The sequence below is a fragment of the Sceloporus occidentalis genome, unplaced genomic scaffold (genome assembly GCF_023333645.1).
Source record: "Sceloporus occidentalis isolate IW3139 unplaced genomic scaffold, rSceOcc1.0.p SCAF_2, whole genome shotgun sequence".
Classification (NCBI taxonomy): Eukaryota; Metazoa; Chordata; class Lepidosauria; order Squamata; family Phrynosomatidae; genus Sceloporus; species Sceloporus occidentalis.
The window spans coordinates 111816451-111839644 of NW_028316982.1; the positions used below are offsets into that span (position 1 = coordinate 111816451).

The 23194-nt window shown below is 40.5% G+C and overlaps 1 protein-coding gene and 2 non-coding genes across 4 annotated transcripts; all 3 read right to left on the reverse strand.

Annotated features, from left to right (window-relative positions):
• Positions 1-662: 662 nt before the first annotated feature.
• On the reverse strand, positions 663-23141 carry TIMM23 (translocase of inner mitochondrial membrane 23). 2 transcript variants are annotated; one of them, XM_089510622.1, is made up of 7 exons: positions 22941-23141; positions 21235-21293; positions 18303-18396; positions 13661-13745; positions 8605-8663; positions 5688-5798; positions 663-1112 (listed from the first exon to the last, which is right to left on the reverse strand). In XM_089510622.1, the coding sequence occupies exons 2-7, from the start codon at positions 21283-21285 to the stop codon at positions 997-999; spliced, it is 516 nt and encodes a 171-aa protein (XP_089366748.1). In that variant the 5' UTR covers positions 21286-21293; positions 22941-23141; the 3' UTR covers positions 663-996. The 2 variants fall into 2 exon arrangements, with proteins under 2 accessions (XP_089366748.1, XP_089366747.1); XM_089510621.1 differs by lacking the exon at positions 22941-23141 and adding an exon at positions 22697-22897.
• Positions 9943-10147, reverse strand: LOC149318876 (small nucleolar RNA SNORA74). Its single transcript, XR_016280307.1, has one exon. It is a non-coding gene; the product is annotated as a small nucleolar RNA SNORA74 (small nucleolar RNA).
• LOC149318877 (small nucleolar RNA SNORA74) lies at positions 18683-18888 on the reverse strand. Its single transcript, XR_016280306.1, has one exon. It is a non-coding gene; the product is annotated as a small nucleolar RNA SNORA74 (small nucleolar RNA).
• Positions 23142-23194: the final 53 nt, after the last annotated feature.

Sequence of the window (23194 nt, forward strand, 5' to 3'; positions counted from 1 at the left end):
ACACTATTAAACTTCTGCATAAAGCAGTTTTCAACAAGTGTAGTCACTGCCATGAGTATCTGCTGAACAAGGGATGGGAAGAGGATTAACAGCTGAGGTCACCACCCCTTATCTTTAGTAACTCCCTAGAGATTTGGGAAGGTAGGGCCTGCTTTGGCCAGGTGCTGCCTACACACCTTCCCTTCCTAGGGACGTAGGAAGCTGCTCAGAAGTAGTGAGTACCTCTTTCTGCAACATACAAAATATGCATGTTTCCAACAAAATTCTGGCCAGCGCATTAACTAGCTCACTAGCATAGATGATGCTTGCAAAACTGAACCGTTTTTGTGCATAGTCAACCCAGTTTTTCCCATCTGTATTTCATTCCCTCTGTATTGATTACAGAGTCTTGTATAAATACTGCAGTTACAGCAAAAAACAAAAAAAAAAAAAACCCTCACACATTTGAGGAAGAAGCCTGCAGTCCATGAAAACGTAACATTTTAATTTGTAAGATACCACAAAACTAATGTTCTAAAGTAAGTGCCTGATTAATTCTTGCATATTTTCAGGTGACCTTGTGTTTCTATTGTAATGGAACTACATGCATACTTTACACATCTGTTTACCTATCAGCTGTTTCAAACAAGGGCTATGACACATCGCCCATGCTGAAGAGAAAGTTAGCAGAGGGACACAAACTTTATTAGAATCAAATCAGGCAATGGCATTGATACACAAACCTGATTGCACAGCACAGATGTTTACATGACTGAAGTTAAAGTACAAGGATTCTGGCCTGAGCAAAAAGTGAACATGCTGTAGAACCAGTATCTTCTCTCACACACAATATAGCACGTATCACCACTTGTCAATTGGGAGGATGTGGCAGCCTTGATGACCATGTAATCGCAATGAGTTTCTGTAGTCTATTCAGTTCCATTCTAGTCTGTGCTGTATTGAAGGGATTCAAAACTGATTGCACTACATGAGTGGATACTCAGTTCTTAATTTTGCTCAAAGTGACTGCCTTTGCATTGAGCCCTTCATATGCTCCCAGTTGTTATAGAGAGCATAAAGGCTGGTGAGCATCAGTCCTGCCATGCCACCTCTTGCTATGCCACGTAGTCCACCTGTAGAAGAATAAAAGAACCATCAGGCAATGAACATGGTCAAGAGATTCAGATCTGTATAGGAAAAGCATGTGATCCACCACCAACAAAGCTTGAATAAAACTGGTATTAGTTGGTTCATACACAGAAAGGAAGAACACTAACCAACAAGTTAAAATTAGTTTATATGGTACACCAATTTTTAAAGAGAAGAGATAACAGATCAGATAGTACTATCCTAGCTCAGAGACCTGATTACTTTTTGATGTTCATGTTTTATAAAAATCCTCATCCTATTAAGAAAAAAATCTTGGATGAGCCTTTTCATCAAAGATACAGAAAGCTTCTTCAGTAACACTTAAAATAAGGTGTTATAAAAAACTTGTGAAGGACAGAGGAATTAAGTACCAAAATACAACCAAATCTCATATAAAATCTGGCTTTTCAGGCTGAATTGTTTCCATTAAGATAGGGTTAAAAGCAAATACTGTACAGTATGTCTGGCAAAGTTGCTGGGTGAGAGTTTCATAAATGGGTAATCTCACAGGACCAACCACCTGCTACTTCACGTTCTGTACACTAACTGATAGGCTTCAATATTTACCAACCCCAGCAATCACACCCCTGTTAGCCTCAGATAGTCTGACTTCAAGAGGTCTCTGAAACAAGCATCTGTCATTATCTTTCTCTTACGCATACATGTTCATGCATCAGTTGAAAGCAGCCCTTTACCAAATTTGCTGATCTGCAAGCTAGCAGGCTCTACCTAGTACCCAGTTCTAATACTACAATGGTACCCTGCTACTGGAGATCTGGGTCTCAAATAAGAATGCTCCTTCCTTACAACCAAGAAACACAGTGAGAGCCTTCTGCCACCATTTTGCTCTCCGATTTTCCAGGTGCATACTAGTAATTGCAGCCTTTCTAGGTGTGTTCCTGATGAACTAGTGATGCTTACTCCTACTGCCGGGCATTTGAAATTTCTGTAAAAGTACCCTGACACAGATTTTAACCAATGTGAGTGGGGCAATGAGGCCTAGGCATTATAAATAGGGAATCTTCAGCCTCACTGATCTTCACTTCCAGTGGCAATCATCAACATTCAGGTATTCTACAGATTAAAAAAACTAAAATTTATCAAGACATTCGGAGAGACTCAGTGCACAGAGCTTTATATTTGAAACTGACAAACATTTAAGATGCATTCATTATCTCTATTCCATGCTTCATTCCAAGCAAAGAAGAGACATCAATTCCTTCAGGTTCAATCTGTGCCCAAGGCACATTCCCTCTCCAAACCCCAAGCAATTACAAAACTCGCCAAAGTTCTGTAATTGAGTTGCTTCCCAATATCTCTCGACAAAAAAGGTTGTGGTTTGCCAAGAAATCCTGAGCAAGCTCAAGCTCAGAGGACAGGCTCATTCCCATCTGGTTCCTTCCCAAAGCTTAGCTCAACAACAGAAAGTAGGGCTTCTACAAACTGCTTTAAAGACTGGATGTTCTTGGACTCTGTGCCTGGAAGAATCTACTGAAGTCAAGGGACTCAGGATATGCCACCAATGCTTCTAGCATGACTTCTAAGCATAGTCAGATACATTCAGTCCAATCAAAGAATTTATTTTTATAGAACTGTTCATATCTTTTGGTGAAAACTATGTTCAAAATCCTGCCACAGATATTGCTACAATGATGATGATGCTACTCCCCCCAAGAGCCTACCTCTTAAGCCATGCTGCAGCCCAACTGAAGGGCACTGGGAAATGACAGCACTATTCACCCAGTCACAGAATGCAATGACACCAACAGCAAGAGAGAATACTCCAGGTCCTGCTGCAACGGCTTCTGTCAGTGCACCCTGCTACTAGGAAAGTGCTGCAGTTGTAATTTTCCATTGCTCTAAACTCCAGTGGCTCAGGAATGCTTTGGCTGGGGTGGTGTCTGGTTTAGTAGGTTTTGGGGGGAGTTCTGTTTCTTGTTAGTGGTGATAAAAGTGAACTCCAAAAGTTACAAGTTTATCAATCTATTTTCTAATTTTACAAATGCTGGAACAGTATGCCAGCCTACATTTGAGACAGAAATCTGAATTGTTTGTAGGACTCTTGTCTCTCCAATGTTTTTGGATCCTTTGCTCAGCCTGAGGACTTTTCAGAATCTAAAATCAAAATTTCACATATTTTTAATGGCATGGATTTCTTCTTTCCTCCAGGATACTCCAAGATGTACATACAGTCTTATATAGTGACTTTCTGAAGATGTTATGCCTGTAGTGTATGTTATCTCAAGCTCTGCAAGACAACTGTGATATACTAACTTTATAGAGGGCACATGTAAGATGATACAGTTCAGGAGTACCAATTAAAATGCACGGAATAAACCAAGGGATGAAAACTTACATATTCTAATAAGTACTTTGTTACTAAAAAGGTATCTATTGCTTAAAGTAATAGATCCTTGAATGTTTAGTCTATTCAGTAAGTCTATTTACTGTACTCGTCTATAAGTCTAAAAATTTATGCCTAAAAATTGACCCCAAAATCCCAGGTTGACTTATTTACGGATCACTATAGTAATGTGATAGCAGCTCTTTCATATTTCCCCATATGGTGCCTGAGAAGAGTTTATTTATCTCTGGAGCCAAGAAGCCCGTACGTCTGGCTGAAACAAAAGTTGAGCGATGAAGGAAAAATCCTCAGTGAGAGCCTCTTGCCATACGCACATATACACACACTGAAGGAGCCTCCAAATTTTACCCTCGACCTATCCATAGGTCATGGCAAAAGCCATAATTTTGACCCCCAAACCTGACCTTGACTTATACATGAGGTCAGTTTATAGTTGAGTATATACGGTAAGGTCTTCTCCAAAAGTAGTTTCAGCTTCAATGGACCAGCTGAAACCTCCTAAATCTTCTATGATTTTAACATATTTTTGTTGTTGCAGTAACAGGATTCTATCATATGTTGCTGAGTGAGGCAAAGCATGATCCTCTCACTATTGCTGTGCTGCAACTCACTATCATAGCCAACAGTGAGGAATGCTGGAAGCTGCAGTCCAACAGCATCTAGGCAGCCATTCTGCCCATGCCTGTACTATAGTAATATTTTGAGTAATGGCATGTCGCTAAGATAAGAATTGCTATCAGCATTGCAGTAGCTGGTGTCACTGTGCAGACAAGTAAAATATATATATAATTTAAAATGAATAACAAGACGTAAAAGTCAACTAATCTTTAAACAAACAGAACAAATAGCTTTATTGCTCTTGATAATGTCTGAGTGGAGCAAGCAAATGATCTATTGCAATTGTATTAGGCAGGAGTTCAACAAACCCTCTTAGCTGTATATGACAGACAGAATTACAAGGGTATAATTTTATAATTTCTGCACTTCTCCCAAACACCATTTTCTCTCTCAGCTTTGCTTCCATTTAAGAGAATCATGGAGAAATCTTGTTCTGGTTTCTGAAATACATAATCTAAACATGTTTAAGACTTCCTAGGTTTCCAACAGAATCATGCCGGTGTCAAGACACCTTTTTCCTTGAGGAGCCATTTGTCAATAATGTCTTCCAGCTGCAGTCTTAAGCCACCCCAGGAGCCCTGCTGCTGCAGTGGTTAAATGCAGCCAAAACATTGTGAGTTCAATCCTCCAGGTTGACTCAGTCTTCCATCTTTTCATAAGTGGGTAAAATGAGTCCCCAGCTTGTTGGAGGCAATTGGCTCACATGCTGTAAACCACTTAGAGAGTGCTTAGTTCACTATGTAGCAGTATAGAAATGTAAATATTGCTGCTATTCCAGGTACAATTCTACTTCCTCAAAAGGCTAAAGTCTCAAGTTTTGTCTTGTTTTGGCCCTTCCAGTTTCAGTAGGAATTAGCTGGATAGCTTCCAAAAACAACGAACCTCCCCTGACGTGCAGAGGGCAATAATTAAACTGGAAGATCAGTTTAAAGATCTGAATATACATTTGGTTTAGATGTAGGTGTAATGTGACCTACATCTAAAGAGCACTGCTTAACCAATCACAGACTAATAAATGCACTGGCAATTAAAATCCTGTTTTTTCCTCAGACTTCCTTAAATTGGAATTGAGTGGAGTCAGAGAAAACATATAGGATTTTAATTGCCAATGCATTTGTTAGTCTAGAGTGTAATACATAATACAAATATTGTACCCTAGTTGCTATTCAATATACTATCCTCCTCCCATCTGTTGCCTCTTGGTCTGAAATAATCATCTCTACCATTAATTAAAAGATACAAATTTAAGCTTCCTCACAAGCCACTAACAATACAACTTTTGCAACAGGGTTTCAGATGAAGCTTTTAATGGGACGATTTTTTTTATGTCAGCATGTTATCACAGCAGTCAATTTATAGGTAATTAATTACACAAAATAATGAGTAAGAAAAAGGCCTTGTATAGTGAGTACTTCCCACCACCATCATCATCATCATCATTTAGATTTATTTATAAAGCGCCGTAAGTCTACATGGCGCTGTACAAAACCAAGTAAAATCAAAATTTATAGCTACACTTCTGACCAAAGCTCTATTCTCAAAACCAAAATTAATGTGGATCGCTTTGGAAACATACCTGTACTTTTATATAGCATCCCTGTCATGGTTCCAGCAGCAACTGTGTTGAGATCATCCTCCGCACCGCGTGTTTTTTCTATGATAACTCCAAATGCGCTATATAGCAGTGCTGGAAGAGAATTCAAGTTGTGAGACAATACAACATAAAACAAATGTCCTGCACTGGACAAATATACCCCATAAGACTGCAATCTCAGTATCAGTCCCTTTTCTATAATTAGTACAGGCTTGCAAAAAAAGCTATTCATTTCACTGCCTACAGAAAATATGAATTTCCTCCAGGTAACCGGGCAAGGAAGATGTAATCGAAATTGGTTCTTTGTTTCTTGTCAAGTCAGATCAACAGATTGTTCAGTATTTTAATTGCTTTCTCCTCTACTCCAGTTAGGCTGCAAGGAGTCTTAGCATTCCTACAGTTAATTAGCTACACTGTCCCTATGTGTTAATGGCAAAAGAAGCAAACATATAGTTGCCTATGAAGATTCTTCACTATCAGCCTAAATTCTTGAACACCAACACTATTCCTGTAGTAAAGCTGTAGCACTGTAGAGTTACTAACGGTGTACTTTGAGTTTGAAATACAAAGTCTTATTCAATACTTTCAAAGAAATTACAGCACATTTTTTCAGTTTAGAAGCAGAGCTGCTTCCTTTTTGCTTCAACAGCTGTCACAAGGTAAGGCAGAGGGAAACCAATTTCACAGTAAAGTGACAACCAAAGCAGTATCTTAAGTTAAAACCTGAGGTACATAGAAGCATCTCACGCTGCAGATGTTTCTGCACTATACCCCACATTGTTCCAGAGGATGGCTCTGGCCTACCAGAGAGCCTTTTACAGGATGTAGGTGCCTATGTGGAGTGGATGGAAATTATTCCTTGTGTAAATGTCTTTCAGTGAATCTACATCAGAATATCAACCAATGACAGCTAGTGCTAAGAACTCAGCTGACTATAGCATGGGATGACAGATGACATAAATAGGATAGCTCATTTGTGGAAGCAGAAGCTAATTTTCTTTAAGAAACCTGATCTAACAGCTTTCAAAAAGAATGAAAATGTGAGAGGAAACTTAATCAGAGATGCAAAATTAAATCCTGTGTTGCTAGAAAATGAGAAGAATGTGCAAGTCCAAGAATACCACACTGCTTCTCCTTGTCTTGGATTAGGCATTCCCCAAACAGCTGAAGGAACACAGGAACAGGCACTTCTTAAAATTCTTGGTACTTTCCACTTTAGACCTTGTTACTTTCCACATTAAAGTTTGGAACAGAAAGCAAATAATGGGGTTCTAAAAATAATCCCGCCAAGAGGGGAAAAAAGCATGGGAAGATCTTTAGAACAACATTTATATAAATGGGGGTAACATTAAATTCAAACAGAGAATCTTACTGAGGAAGTTTTCAATGTCCCAGAGTGTCCAGGTTTCACTATTGAGACCAGGAAAAGAGCTTTAGGGTTTTAAGAAATGACAAAACTGCCTCTGAAGACTTGGCTGACTGAATGTTCCTAGACTGTTTAAAAAATATTTTACAAGTTAATTTCCCAATCTGTTAATAATATTTGTTGGCTCAGAATGTAAAACTGCAGAAAAATAAGGGAAAAGACTGAAGTTGTGACCACTTGACTAGGAGATTGATGAATAATGTGTAGTCAATGGGTATTCTACCTTGTCAGGTCCTAACAGTTGGATTTAGATAATAAAGATGGAGACACTATTGGAATAGAGTCTATTGAGCTGTGTGAAATAGTTGCTGATCATAAGGGGAAACAGAGGAACCAATTTAATATTTTCTAAGAAGAGATCATCTCTGTGAAGTGCCTTGCTGTTAATGAGCCCTAGACACATTTTAACTCGGTCAGCTGCGTAGTTAGACAAAGTGGAAAATCTATAGCAAATAAGAATCAAATCAAGTTACAAACTGAATAGGAATAATATTGCCATAGTGTCCAATAAGGCACATTCACAATTCCATGAACATTAAAGAGAAAAATAACAATAATAATAGATACAGATTAGTCAGGTGAAATCTTATTATTAGCATGTGCAAAACTATTTGTAAAGCGTTAACTGAGAAGTTGAGAAAGCCAGCATGATGTTGCTGTTTGAGCACTGGACTGAGACACTGAAGACCAGGGTTAAAATCCCCACTTGGCCATGAAAACCCACAGGATGCTTGGGCAAGTCACACAGTCTCAGCCTTAGAGGAAGGCAAACCCCTCTGAAAAATTCTGCAACCCCCCTCCCCCCGATACTGTTGGCATAAGTCAGAAATGACTTGAAAGCATATATCAAAAATATAGAGATCAATTGAACATTCTATAAGCCCACACCTTGCTCATACTACACACTAAGAGTTATCAATTCATTTCTGTTAGCAACTGAAAAATCCTATCCTGAATTTCAGTGTGACCCTTATTACTAAAAAGGTACTTGTCACTGAATCGAATTCTATAATATTTGCACATATGACACAAAAAACATGTCAGGGTAGAGAACAAGGAAACATAAAAAGCTATTACTCAAGAAAACAAACACAGCTGTGAACCTTCTGTTAATGTATCACTTGCAATGCTGGAATCTTGAACCTAGTCACCTTTGAGTCCGAGTGGCAATTTTCCACTGGTACAATCTAGGACCTCTTTGCTGACAGGGGGAAAAGCTTGAAGAGGATAATCTTCAGTTACAAAGAGCAGTTTCTCAGTCCTCCAGATTTCAAGCAGCCCTACTCACCAGGCCGTGTGAAGTCATCTTGCCCTCCCTAATACTATGCAAATGAACCCTGAGGCTAAAATAGTTCAGCCAGTTCAGACTCGTGTCCTGAATTTTTTTTTTAAAAAAATGCAAATGTCCATATTTAATGAGCTATTAAACTGAGTTGCTCACTTATATTTCATTTACAGGATGAGATTACTTACCTAAAGACCCAAGAGTGTTAGCCCATAATGCCCCTTGTCTTGTCACCATATTTAAAATCCTACAAGAAAATAATAAGAGAGCCTGAAGTTTATTGCTCTGTAAGTTAGTATACTATGCAAAACTAAAAGGAAACACAGGCAGAATTAAAAACTTTTAAAATTGTGTGTCCTATTTTGTTTTTTACTGGAACCTTGAAATGCATCACGCACAGTCTAGTCCAAGAGATACGGACTTTGAAGATTTCTGATCCCAGGAATTTGTTTTGAGAATGAGACTGAACTGTCCTCAAAAGTCCTTGAACACAAAAACCCACTTTTGTTTAACCCACATCCCAGGTTCTTAGTATCAGCAGCATATGGAGGAGTTTGGTATCATTTGGCTGTTGCTGTTTAAATTTAGGGGAATCACAACCCTTGCCAATATACTGCAAACATCTCACAGTTCTAGAGTAGATCTCTGTCTACCTTATGTTCACTCCAGCATAGACAAGGGAGCATTTTCTTTGACTCTTCCATTTACAAGCTCCTCTGTTGGGAGGCAATCTCCAGGCCACTGGCCTGATCTAGATCACTAAGTGTCCTGAAGTTTGGGAGACAGCAACCCATGTTGTTTGTCTTGTAGCTAGTATGGTAAGCAGTAAGTGGGTAATCCTGTTGCGAGATTCCATAAGGAAGGGGGGGGGGGGAGAGAGCAGGCCAGGGTGCCTGTTATTTCCAATTTCTAAGAGCTGAGATAACAGGGTATGGATGTCCAGAAATTCTCTCTGCATGAAGTTGAAATGGACATTGTCATGGAATTACAATAGAGGATAGAATAAGGTTGCAGGTTCTGCCCCCCCCCCCCCCCCCCCGGGCACATAAACTGGTCTGCCAATTTGATCCTAGGGGCAATTCAACCTTTGGGATCGATACACTGCTCCCACCTCCATTATTAGAAAACAGTGACAGAAGGCTCATTAAATTCTTTCTACAAAGATAAACCAAATGTACACATTTTTCTTATTTCTAGTATTCTAACCACACAATTTTATGACTTAAGAAACAGACTTAAGGCAGGTGGCACTCTCTTATCAAGACTACTCAAAATATTCATAACTGAGCTCCGAAATCTGAGTTCAACATTGCATGACCAATCTATTTGCAGAAGTTTTATCACTGTAGAGCATGTGAGTTTGCAGATTTTGGAATGCTCTAGCATATACTATGCCCAAATCCTGGCAGAACACATCTTAAAGCAGCAGTATGTGAAGGAAATGTGAGACACATGTAAAGTGAAGATTTTACATAATGTAAAATCCTTACAAAAGAGAAGGTATGTATACTTTAACACAGAAATTATGTGTATGCTCCCAGACTAGTGCTGAGGAGGATTTTATCTGCTCAGCACACTCTCAGAGAAGCACAGTACTGCACCACACTGGTGTTAGATGCCTCCAGAACAGAGACAACAACAGACAGTTGAACTAGCCAGTACCTTTTATCTTCCAGCAGTGTAACACTGTCACAGACATGGAACAGTCACAGACAGCTGACTACTGCTGGAGCTTAGGAAGAAACAATTGATTAGATCATTTCAGGACATGTACTCACATAACATTTCATCCTTTATTCCAATGAATAATTGATTTTAACTAATTAAAAAAAAAAGGGGGGGGTCCCTCATCTCTTTGAACAGATTTTCAAGAGGTGCAAAGGAATGGAAGATGAATCAGCAAAAGTTACCTCTTTTCTTATGCTGGTGACAGCATCAGAGGATGCCTCCACTAGCAGAAGCAGAGTCTAAATTCAAACCACCATGTCCAGGAAAAGTAACCTAGCAAAATAGTAACAAAGTGTGCAGTCTCCAATTGTTTCAAATCTCTGTATCTGAGAAGAGGAAACATTGACTCCAGGCCACACAGCTAGGAACTAAGAAAAATCGGAAATAAGTTTAGGAATGGGTCCAGCAGAAGAGAAAAGGGAAATATCTCATCAACTATGAGATATTCTCCAGATTCATTCCTGTTATGAACTATTTTTTATATCACATACCTGGAAAAAGCTGCCATTTTTCATAAGTTCAGAATTCACAGTGTTTTGGCAACAAATATTTCAAAACATATTATCAAAGATATCTATTTAATTTACATTCACACACAAAGTAGTGAACAAGTTGCGCTTTAAAATAACAATGAGAAATTAAAAAACCAATCTTATATAAATGATTTTATATATATCCTAAGTGGTGTTAGGCTCGTTACTTTTAGGTAGTTTAAAAACATGGTATGTGTGTCTTATTGTAAAAAGAATATGCATACTTTCAAGCCACTGGGACAAAGACCTGAATTTTATGTATTTATATATTTACTGGATGTGAGAGCTGGACAGTTAAGAAGGAGGATAGGAGAAAAATCAACTCATTTGAGATGTGGTGTTGGAGAAGAGTGCTAAGGATTCCATGGACAGCCAAAAAGACACAGAAACGGGTCATGGAGGAGATCAAGCCAGAAATCTCCCTAGAAGCCAAGATGACAAACCTCAGGTTATTGTACTTTGGACACATCATGAGAAGGCATGAATCACTGGAAAAAACCCAATAATGCTAGGAAAGGTAGAGGGGAGTAGAAAGATAGAAAGGCTGCATGTGTGAAGGATGACTCTATTAAAGAGATCACAAGTATGAGTTTGCAGGAGTTGAGCAGAGCAGTGGAGGGCAGGAGGTCTTGGAGATGTCTTATCAGCAGGGTCACCATGGGTTGAAATTGACTCGAGGGCAGTTAACAACAACAACAACAAAACCCCAAAATGTATTTATTTACTTAGTATGTCACCTCTGCCCTGTAAATCTTAAGAATCTGGCATATTTGTATAGAGAGATGTGGTCTTTTAGACAGTCTAAAAGGAAGAGAATGATTGAGGAAAGTGACCTTCAATATATTTTCCTGAAAATTCAGTATAATACATGCATCACTCTATATCTACTGCCACCTGCTGGAACATAACAATTTGTTTGATATGCCAAAAGTTAAAAAAAAAATCCACAGGACCAGTCACTTGACTCTTATTACTATTATATTCAAATAAACACATTTCATTTCTTTTATTTTCCAATATGCAATGGAGGGGAATACAAGCAACAGTATTTATAGCCAACATTACAAGTGATATCCGTTTTTCATGAACTGGCTTTCAATTTGCATACAGAAATATGCACACAATTAATTTAAAAGTGCTCAATCCAGAAATTATATCCTTCATAGAAGGGCTCCATTATGATTCTTTCATACATGCTGCTGTCAAACTTTCAGTCTAGAGATCTTAATTCCATGCCCTCCTTCAGTAGATTATAATTTGGGATGCTGTCTCACATTTTATACTGAGATGGAAGTAGGGTTGCCAACAGACCACAAAGAGCCAGTTTAACCTGCTTCTGTGTTTATACCAGCAGTGCGATCCCTAGTACTAGTACTCTAGTACACTCTTACCTCGGGTTACGAACGCGCCGGGATACGAACTTTTCGGGTTACGAAAAAAAAAAAAAAAAAAATATTTCCGGGTTACGAAGGTTATTCCGGGTTACGAATAACCTTTTGGTGCTTTTCGGCGCTATTTCGCACCAAATCGCGGCTTCCCTCCATTAGCGCCTATGGCTTTCTCGGCTTACGAAGACTTCCGGGTTACGAAAATGGCGCCGGAACGGATTATTTTCGTAACCCGAGGTAAGAGTGTACTTGGCAAATAAAGCTTTTCACAGCATAAAGATAAGTAACACCATTAACTAAAAACACAATGATGTCAAACGTTAAGGAAAAGGTTTAAAATAATAAAAAATGGATTTCAGTCCCACCATCATTTAGATGCAGTAGACTATCCTGCCTCTGGTGGCTCTAGGCAAATCTTCCATCTATAAACTAGAAATATGTTTCTTTGGGAAAGAAAACACAATAAAGATGGCAATACTCAGAGCTTAGAAAGTTACTTGTTAAAAGTAATGCATTATTTAACAATATAACCCCCAAAGTACAGGCACTCCTCTGTTTTCGTGGGGATCCATTCCGGACCCTGTCCCCCATGAAAATGACCAATATTCAAGCCCCATTGGCTTGAATGGTAATGCACACCCCATTCTGTTCCCCTCTATTTGCCGCCTGTGAACAGGCGAGGGAAGCAGACTCCCAAGTCTGCGAAAACGGAGGGGTGACTGTAATTTGTTACCATAAACATTATCACCCCATCAACGTGATGAGTTAGTAATAGCATTAATGATTACTTTATTGCTTTTTTTTTTGGGGGGGGGGAAAGTCATCAATTAGATTGATAAGAGAATGATATAAATGAGAATATGTCAGGATATGCAGGTAAGCATAGTCAGTTGTGACTGGATGAAGGGTTTGCAAATAGCAGGTGTAACTAAGATAAGGTAAGCATGAAATTAATAGTTAAGAGAGCAAATGGCCAATTTGGACAGGAGGCTATGATATCCAATCTGCAGACTATGACCCAGTACAGACAGGCCAAAATAAAGCTGCTTCAGGTCACTTTGGAGGTATGCTGTTTAAATGCATGCGTCCTAAGAGGCCAGAAGCCGCACCAAAGCCACACTCCAGTCCTAAGGAGCTTCTGGCCTCTAAAGATGCGTGTGTCATTTAAACAGCATACCTCCAAAGTGACCAAAAGCAGCTTTATTTTGGTTTGCCTGTATGGGCCCTATAACTGCTTTGGAAGTTTGCTTGGAGTTTGGGAGCATATTGGTATTGTGTGCTCTCCATGTTGTTGGAGCATACAGGGGTCTGTAGTGCTCTCCATGCTGACTCTCTATTATAGTACATGCTGCTGAAACTGGTAATCCTGTTCATACTAAGTTAGTTTTTCCATTTTATATATGGAAAACTATTTTACAATGCCAGTGTATTTAAAGGGACTTGAGCAACCACAGATTTTGATATTCAGGGTGGATCCTGGAACCAAACCCCAGTGGATACTAGAGGCCCACTGTAGTATCTGCTGCTTCGAGGGAAAATATTCAATTCATTGTAAGAAATATTATACACAGGTTTCAGTGGAATCAGGTACTTACTGTACATTTCTAGGTTTGGACCAAGCCATGCTTTGGGTCTCCTTCAAACCTAATCGCAGACCATTCAGTGCACCAAATGCAGCTCCTGTTAAAGCAGGATAACAGAATTTATTACCTACAGAAAAAACACCAATAAAAGACCAAAAACCAACACACATCCCAGAAGGAATTAGATATGCAACCTACAGAAAATCACACTAATTATAGGCCCGGGACAGACCACCAAGAAGTGGCAGCCTGCCGGCGGCCTAGTTTCCTCCGCAGGGACAGCACAGCACCCAAATGGCGCGCTGTCACTGCGGAGGAAAAAGAACCCAGAAAACCCGGGTTCTTTTTCTGGCGCCGCAATGACATTGCGAGTGCGCCAACAGTGCACTCACGACATAAGAGCAGCGTGGCAATGTGTGGACGCCGAGTGGCGCTTACTTAACAATGGCATGTCCGTGTACACAGGGCGCCGTCATTGTTATGCCGTGGTGCCATGCTAGGGTTAGGGACCGTGCGGTCCTTAACCCTAGAATCGGCGCTGGCACAGCGCAAAAGGCCGTGTGTATCGCACCATAGTTATGTTTTATTAAGTATCTACACCAGTTTTGCTGCCATTTAATTATAATGGTTATAGTATACTACTAAAAGCCAATGCGATTTTACAGGCAAGATTGTTGAGTTCTTGATAGCAGCAGCCATTTACTTTCCCACTCTGTCTTTGTTCCATGTATTCCATATTCTACATTTGCTGACTTTCATTCCTCTTTTCATATGCCACCTTACCTTACCTTACCTCACAGTACTATTATCTCAACTCTACTGGAAATGGGTGAGATTCTGAATCCCCAGAACCAAATTCTGCTGTGAAAAGTTATTTAAAGCTCATCCTAGTGTGGTGGATGAATTTTCAGCTACAATAGATTTATTGAAAGATGGAGCCAGTTTGGTCAACAGAATTATGCATTTTGAATTGAGCCCCCATGAATGTAAACAGGGATTGGAGCAGAGGCATAAAAGGCACAAACTGACTTAAGTGAAGGACGTGGAATTCTTTGGTGCCATGAACTAGCTGAGAGGCATAACTCATGATAAGGAGGCATCTCTGTTGAAGGTTTGGGGGGGGGGGGGGCTGAAAGCAAAGAGGGTATGGAATGTGCTTAAATGGTATTTTAATGTATGCATGTATCTTTGCCCTGATTGAATGAAAGTTTTTGTACATTTGCACTTTGAACCAGCCAATAGAATACATTGTTAGGGACCTCAATGTTGAATTTACCTATATGAACAGCCATTTTCTATGATTCGGGGCCTCCGTTTTTGTAACTTTAATTCCACTGAGGACATTTTTCCTTTGCTGGCATTTGGAATAAACTTTGAATTCTCAGCACATTTTTTGGGTCCTTTTGTCACCTTGCTTCGTCAGACCTGTGACTTAGTGAGAGAAAGTCTGGGTTCCTGAGATTTCTATTACACTAGTTAGTTTCTAAAAGCCTGATGGCATAAAAATGTTTTAACGGGCTGTCAGAAACAAAGCAAGGACAGATCCATCCTGGTCTCCCTATGAAGGGAGATCAAAGGGTGGGAACAGACATCAAGGCCTTCTCCCTTGTTCCCATCAAATGAGCCTGAGGAGGTGGTGCAACAGAGAGAAGGGCTTCTCCAGATAATCTCAGAGCTCTAATGTGTTCATAAAGGGAGATACAATCCTTCAAGCAACAAGAATCAAAGCTCTATGGGGCTTTATATGTCAAAACTAGCACTTCAAATTGCGCTTGAAAATGGGCTGGAAACTAGCAGATCTGTTATAACAAGATTTTTTTGGTTCAATGTACCCAACCCCAGTTAACAACCTGGCTGCAGTTCACTGGACCAAGTGAAATTTCTGAAAACTCTTCAAGGGCAGCCCCACATAGAGCCCATTACAGTAATCCAAATGGAATGTAACCAAGGAATGTTACTGTGGACTGATCTGACTTCGTCAGGAACTGGCACAGTTGGTGCACTAGTTTTAACTGTGCAAATGCAATGTGATCACTGCTGAAGCCTGAGCCCTGAGACATAGGGCTGAATCCAGGAGTACCGCCAAACTGCAAACCTGTGTTTTAGTGGGAGTGTAACTCCATCTAACACATGCTGAATCCTTATTGCTAGAGTTGTCTTTTGACTGACCAGGAGCACCCCGGTCTTGTCTGGATTAAGCTTCAATTTATTGGTCCCAATACAGTCCATTACAACTGCCTTCTCAGGTAGACTATCTTAATGGGTAATTAAGCTCTGAATCCCACAAAGTCTAAATCTGACCCAGAAGTGATCTGTCCATGACAATGGTATAGTAGAAGCTGTTTCATTTCCAGATCACCATGATCCCATCCCATACAAAAAACAAGGTCTAGAGGGTGACTAGTGCAACTGTCCCCCTTTTTTGTATCTCTCTCTACTCTGTATAACTTGGATGGTTGTTTGCTGAGCACCACTGCCTCTCTCCCTCTGCTGGCAACACATCTACCCTCCCCACAGAAATGGCCATCAGTTTATACTAACAGGGATGTGCCTGTAAACATGTAAACTTTTCTTTTCTGCAAAGCAGAAGTAGGACAAGCCCTTGCCCTTGTGCCACTCCTAAAGTGGCCCCATGAAAGGGGAGACTGGCAACCTTGCCCACAGAGTAGTCCCACTTATATTTCCCAGCCTAGGGAGCTAACTCAGTTTAATTGGAGAACCTGCTGGAGATTGCTGGCTGGTGGCTGAGCCTCTGTCCCATAGAGGTATTCAGTAGTGATGATTTCACCCAGTATATCCTTTGTATGGATGGTTTTTAAAATACAAACCTACACAAATGTTATAAAACAGGATGGAGAAAGAGGGGGGGAAAGCCACAGAACAGATGTCAAACTCTTAGGCATGAAAGATGGATCAATAGTTAATAAGTTGTATTTTTTCAAATCTGCAATTAACTCAGTGAAACTACAGTCTCTCAGGCCATTTCTTCCATGTTCTTTCTTCCACGTTCTTTCTTTCTTTCTTTCTTTCTTTCTTTCTTTCTCTTTCTTTCTTTCTTTCTTGTTTTTATTAAACATGCCCCTTACACCCTGAATGGACATGAGGACATTTGTGCTATGTTTTGTTCCTGCCCCACACTAGTTCCTGGTTAAATAAACAGGATAAATGGACAAGAATTGGACTTTACAAGTGTAATATCCTAGGAAACTGACTTTTGGTAAGCAAATTTATTGCTTTCACACATCAATGTTAATTGACCACTGTAAAGATCTGAGAGAGCTGTATCTCCTTATGTAGCCCTTTGAAAAATTTAGGACAAGGCTCAGGATTTGCATCTTTCTGGATTGTATTAGTGTATCTAACTACTTTATATAAATATATTTTATATCCAGAGGCCTGGATATCACTCTGTATTGCATCTAAAGAAGTGGATGTATAGCCAGAAAAGCTCATGCCAAAATAAAAACAAGTTATTTTTAAAGGTTCCGATACATTCCTCCCCCCCAATCCCCTTCATGATTAAATAAAGGGCTCTCTTGCACCTAAAACAGCCTTCCCATACATCTCTGGCCCTAGTGTGTGTTTGTGGAATGCTTTAATTTTTTAAAAAATCTGAATTTTTAAATTTTACTGGAGAAATGAAGTGAGGGGGAGTGGGATTCTTCATGGCCCAGTGAAGGCAGGATTCTCCCAATCCCTGGCAGCTGCTGAGAAACCCCCATGATAGGTTTGCCTCAGGGTTGCCGTAAGTCAGAAATGTTTTGAAGGCATACAAGAAAATTCTTATTTGGCTTATTATATTTTCCTCAAGTTTACTTCATTGAGTTTTTATGAGTAATGCATAGTTTAGTTGATGCCCTTCTTAAATTTATCAATGTAGTTATCCCCCCGCCAATTTTCTAACAGTCCCTTCAGGCAGCCATACCAAAAAAAATATTTAGTCAGTACATGCTGGGATATTTTTTTAAAAAATAAAACTTTTTTTTACATCAGACCCCATCTCTCCTTTAAATCAGGTTTTATTAGATGTTGCCAGTTTCCTTTGCTTATAGTACTAGTGCAAGCAGCTGACCACAGCTGGAATTTAGAGATGAACATCAGCTCTAACGCCAGCTCAAACTATCAAGCTTGTGTTTCATTGTTCATCCTTGACAATAAAATCCTTGCATTCAATACACTATAGGAGCTTCACCCAGAACACCCTTTATAGCTTGTTGTCTATGACTTTTAAAATACAAATCAGAACAAAGTTTACAAAACAAGGAGAAAAAAATACAGCAGAGATCATGTGGTGTCAAAATAATAAATAGTAACAACAGAGCACATTGTAACATATAATGTAACAGAACTCTGTTGTTCTTCCTACAAGAGGTCCCCCCCCCCCCCCCCCACCAACTACAACAAATTCCCTTCTGGAACTTGCCAATTTAACACATACAAACCAGTGTTATGTATTTAACCGTGAAATATATCTCTTCCCAAAAACTGGCTTGCAGTATACACAGACAACTCAATCTGTGAAAGAGAGATTAAACATTGCAAAATTGGCTAATTATGTTTATATTTGACAATCACACGCACATAATGGTATACATTCTAATGATTTAAAATTATTAGTACAATATAATTATACAAATCAAAACTGATTGCATACCTGTCATGCAACATCCTCCAATTGTAAAGAATGCCAACTCAAATCTGCCCCTAGTTTTGCTAGCTCCAGTGGGTAATATGAATTCATCTGTGTCCTGAAACAGAAACAATCTTTTTCGGTTATATTTATTATCTTTTAATTCAAGAACTGTTCAAGCGACAAATTAGTTAGCAAATCCCAAGGAAAAAATATATATTCTACTCTATACATTTTGATTTACATGGATAATTCTTACATTTGTTGGTATAGTGTTCTGCCAACTGCCCTTGCATATGAATTGCTAACTGTTGTTAAAATGGAGCAAATTGCTGGTGAGTATTATTGTATTTTTTGTAAATCATTCATACACTATCACACAAAAGTCATGCATGTTGAAGAAGTATGTATGCTTCCAGACTAGTGCTGAACAGGATGGTAACTGCTCTGCACACTCTCAGAGAAAGCACAGTACTGTCACACACTGTTTGTCAGTTGCCTCCAGAACGAATACAATGACATACAGCAAAAACAGACAGTACTTTTCTCTCCCAGTAGTGTAACACTGTCACAGACATGGTATTGACAAAGACAGCTGACCACCACTGGGATTTAAGATCAAAATACACTCAGAGTCATCAGTTCCTGGATAAGCTCACAAGAAAGAAGCTTTTCTCACTTCGCCACTCTCCAGAGGAAAATGCTAGAGGCTACTGAGAAAAACTTCTCGATGCTGTGACTATGTATGGGAGCAGATCTTTACATACTCAAGGAAAAGAGGTACTTACATACTCATATATAAGTCTAGAAATGTAGGTTAAAAAACTGACCTAAAACTGAGTCAACTTATCCATGAGTCATACTTTGCCTCTTTACCCACTTTACCTCTTTACCTTTACTATACTTTAATTCTCATTCAAAAAAGAACCATCCCCTGGTGAAAGGCAAGAGTGTCATCTGCCCTGGAAGCACTGAACTCCCTCTATTTTCTCATCCATCCAGCCTTTAGTATGAGCACAAACACTTACACCTACTGGAATTTTATAAGTTATTTGGTATTGTTTTCCTTTGCTTTGTCCTTTACATCCTTGGTTAGATGCCCCTAAGTTTTACCTTCAACTTATCCATGAGTCATAACAGAATGCATAATTTTGGTCCCAAAACCTGCCCTTGACTTGACATATAGTCAGCAATATACGGTAATTACATATCAAAAGTAACCTAAAGCAGAAGCTGCCTGTTAAGACTTCTTTTTAGAGATTGATATGCTTGTGTGACAGCTAAGTTATATTTCTAGTGACTCATTCTGAAGCTAGTACATCAATTACCCTTGTGCTTCATTAGGTTACAGTAGGATATTTATTCAGTATAGATAAATATATATTACAGTCAGAGACCAGCATACAGTCGGCCCTCCTAACTCATGGATCTGAGATCCATGTCCCTGAATATCCGCAGAGGGACAGCCTCCACCATTTTCAATGGCGCGTGCCATTGAAGCATGAATATGCCTCCGTTTTCACAGGGGGGTCCAGAACGGATTCCCCTGTGAAATCAGAGGGCCAACTGTATATTCAATATAGCCAAGATAGCTTCTTAAGTGTTCTGGTTTGGGGAAGAATTTCAACTGCTTTATCAGGAACAGGCGAGGGGACTTAGAGGTGGACCTGTGTATCTGGAAATCAATGTATCACACAGTGTAATGTGTGCACTCTTGTATGGCTTACCTTTCAAGAGATAATCAGAAATCCACTCCTGTCTTGCTTGCCTGCACTTTCCTTCATTGCCAGATACCTGCTGCAAATTATCCTAGTTTTCCCTATTTAAGGCACAGGTTTTTTTAAACACAGATCTATTTTCCTTTCAGCAAAACATTCAAGAAATAGCTCCCAGTCCAATTTCTTGAGGGATTAGAAAATGACACATCTATTATAGCATCTTCTCAAATGTTTCCAACCAAATGACCACCCAAATATTTCCTTGAAACCCACAAAACAAGAATAAAAGCATAGTCCCCACCATCACCAATAAGAGTGGATCAGCCTGATTATTTCCTGCTTGGCAGGGGGTTGGACTGGATGGCCCTTGTGGCCTCTTCCAATTCTATGATTCTATGATCATACTCCTGATTCTGGTGGAATCTGTAAAACTGGCTATTCGGCTACTTGCTGCTGTCTCCAGATCATTTACGAATGCAATAAATAGACCTGGGCAATTTCTAGGGGTTGGAGGGTCTGTACCGCCCTATACTGGAAGTCCTGAGGACCAAATCCGCCTAATTTGTTTGGGGGAAGGAAAAAATAAATCAGCCAACTGCCCTTCCAGAAGCCTCTACAGGACACTTTGTCATTTCAACTCTCTCCCCATCCTGTTTCAGGTCCAAAAAGATATTTCTTCCCTCAAGTGTTAGAAGCAAATTCAGTTCGCTTCTCTTTTGGAAAAAAAGCACCTGCAGGCTAATCACATTTGGGAGACTCTTCTGGGGGTATAAATGTCCAATATTTGGCCAAGACTTTTCTGGAGGCCTGAAAAACAGCTTTAGGGACTGCATGCAGGCTGCATTTTACATCTCCCTCGATTAATGCAGCAAATTCCAATTTGAGCGTTCATCTTTGTTATTATTAAGAAGTTCTGTATCATGTTCAAGACCTACATGTATCATTTATGATAAGCTCTTTGGGCTATGGCCCATAAAGGTTAATAAACAAATCAATAAGATTAGCGTTAGTTTTATTCTACTGCTACTTCTATTCCTTTTAAAACTTATTCACCAAGCTGTTATAGAATACTGTTAAGATGGAGTCATGCCATAACAGTCATTTCATAACTTAAGTTCACTGAGAAACCTTTGGCGTTATACAAGATTTGCACAGCTTACATAATTTATGAAGTGACTAATTTAACCAGCCAGTACAACTAAACATTAATGCAGCTTGAAAAACCATCACTATCTTACCTGTATAAGGTATCTGGGATCCACATTCAAATAAGGAGACAAAGGGTTCATTCCAGTCACTGCGAGGAGAAAAATTGTAGGAGGGAAAATAAATAAATTTCACAATACGACAAAAAAAAAAATTACGGCTAACAAAAAGGTAATAAAGAATATAACAGTGACTTGGACAAGAAGAGTGGCAAAGCTACCAGTCACAGGCTCTAATACTGTAACTCTAACATCGTCACTTTTCTCTTCATGTATGACTTTTAACATGTTTTCCTGATGAAGGAGCCAGTAAAACTTTGAAAGCTTGTGTGATGTATTTTCTGCATTTCGGTGGGCCAATAAAGGCATTGCTCTTTTGCGTATTGTAATTCCTTACATGGGCAACACAGCGACCCTTGAATATGCCTTCTCAAAAGGAGGATACTCATCGCCTCATTTACGCCTGCCCTTTGTTCAAAGCTAATTCAGTTCATGCTGGAGAACATTTCCAACGTCTGCGTCCCTAACGTTTATCCTCGACAACTTCCGTATAACTTGCAAATCGGCACAAAAATGTTTTTAAGGGTTAATGAGAACCACTCCATCCCCCGAAGGCACTGCTGAGAAAATACATCCCAAGGCATAAGCTTCAAATGAACGCAGATGTAAGATCAAGCCTCGCTTCTGTGAGTCTTAGAACCATGGAGGTAACCTGATTACAGAAACCTAGGCCGCATCTACACTACAGAAATGCAGTTTGACACTGCTTTAACTGTTAGGTCTCCATCCCTGGGAATCTTGGGATTTGTAGTCTGTTGTGGCACCTAACATAGAAAGCTAAATACCTCACAAAAGTACAAAAGCCAGAATCCCATGGCGTTGAACCATGGCGATTAAAGCGGTGCCAAACTGCATTAATACCGCAGTCTTAATTCTGCACTGTGACTAGAGAATGAGACAAAAGCGGCTACACAATCTCTAAGGTAACTTTCTTATGGGTATGAAGCCATGGCAGCCTGCGTGAATGAGGAAACCCCCGCCGTGCGCACGGTCCATGCTTCCTGAGTGGATCTGTGGCTGGAGGGCAACTGCCACAACAACTGGCCACAGCAGGAGGGAGGGAGGCGGCCGCCTGTGTCCCGCTTGGCCAAGCAGATTTTGAAGGTCATGGCGCTGGCTTTAAGAGAAGCAGCAGTGTGGATGGATGCCCATGAGGCACGGATGGGCCTTCAGCCCCTTCATGCTCAGCCATGAAACCCATTGGGAGAAAGGGCTCCTGACTTGAGATTCCAACCCAAATAAAAGGAGGCACTGCCTCCTTTTAAATTCAAGGGCAGCGAAACAAAGCCTGTAGACGGAAGGTAAGATGGATTGCTGGCTAGCCCCAAGGGAGGGGTGCAAGTGTTGGGCCCACAACGAACTCCAACTCCCAGAATGCCACAGCCTCCAGCCAGGAGCCAGCCCAAGAGGGAAAGGCGCCTGCTGAGATACTCACGGGGGACCCCGGCCAGGTCAGCGTGGGAGTACCCCGGCCCCCCGACCCCTCCGGCGCCGAAGAGGCCCCCCAGGCCCGAGCCCTTCGTGTTCCCGGCGCCGCCCTCCATCCGGGAGGCCTCTCCGCTCCCCGCAGCCGCTCCTGCCTCGAGGAGCCCAGACGAAGACCTCTCTCCTCCTGGAGCCCTGGCCGGAAAAGAAGGGGCCGGAAAGCGAGCCCGCGCCGCGACACCCGCCGCACTCACGCGCTCTCCGTAGAGACTTCCGCTTTGCGACAGAGAGAGGACGGGACTAGGGCGTCTCGGTTTACGGCCCTCGCAGCTACAGCCGCCTCACTCGCATTCTCTGGTTAGAGACTTTTAATTCGCCCTTTTTCCGCTTTACGACGGAGAACAGGAGGGGGTCTCGTTTTACGGCCCGCGGCACCCCTCACACTCGCCCCTTGGAGAAGCTTCTTTTTCCCATTTCCGGTTTCCGACAGAAGCTGGGTCTCGCTTTA

Coding starts and splice junctions, on each gene's coding strand:
- TIMM23 (XM_089510621.1), bottom strand. CDS start 22,805: ATGGAGGGCGGCGCCGGGAACACGAAGGGCTCGGGCCTGGGGGGCCTC. Junction 8,664..13,660: donor TCCAAACCTAGAAATGTACA/GTAAGTACCTGA, acceptor ATTTTCTTGTAG/GATTTTAAATATGGTGACAA. Junction 5,799..8,604: donor TAACACTCTTGGGTCTTTAG/GTAAGTAATCTC, acceptor ATTCTCTTCCAG/CACTGCTATATAGCGCATTT.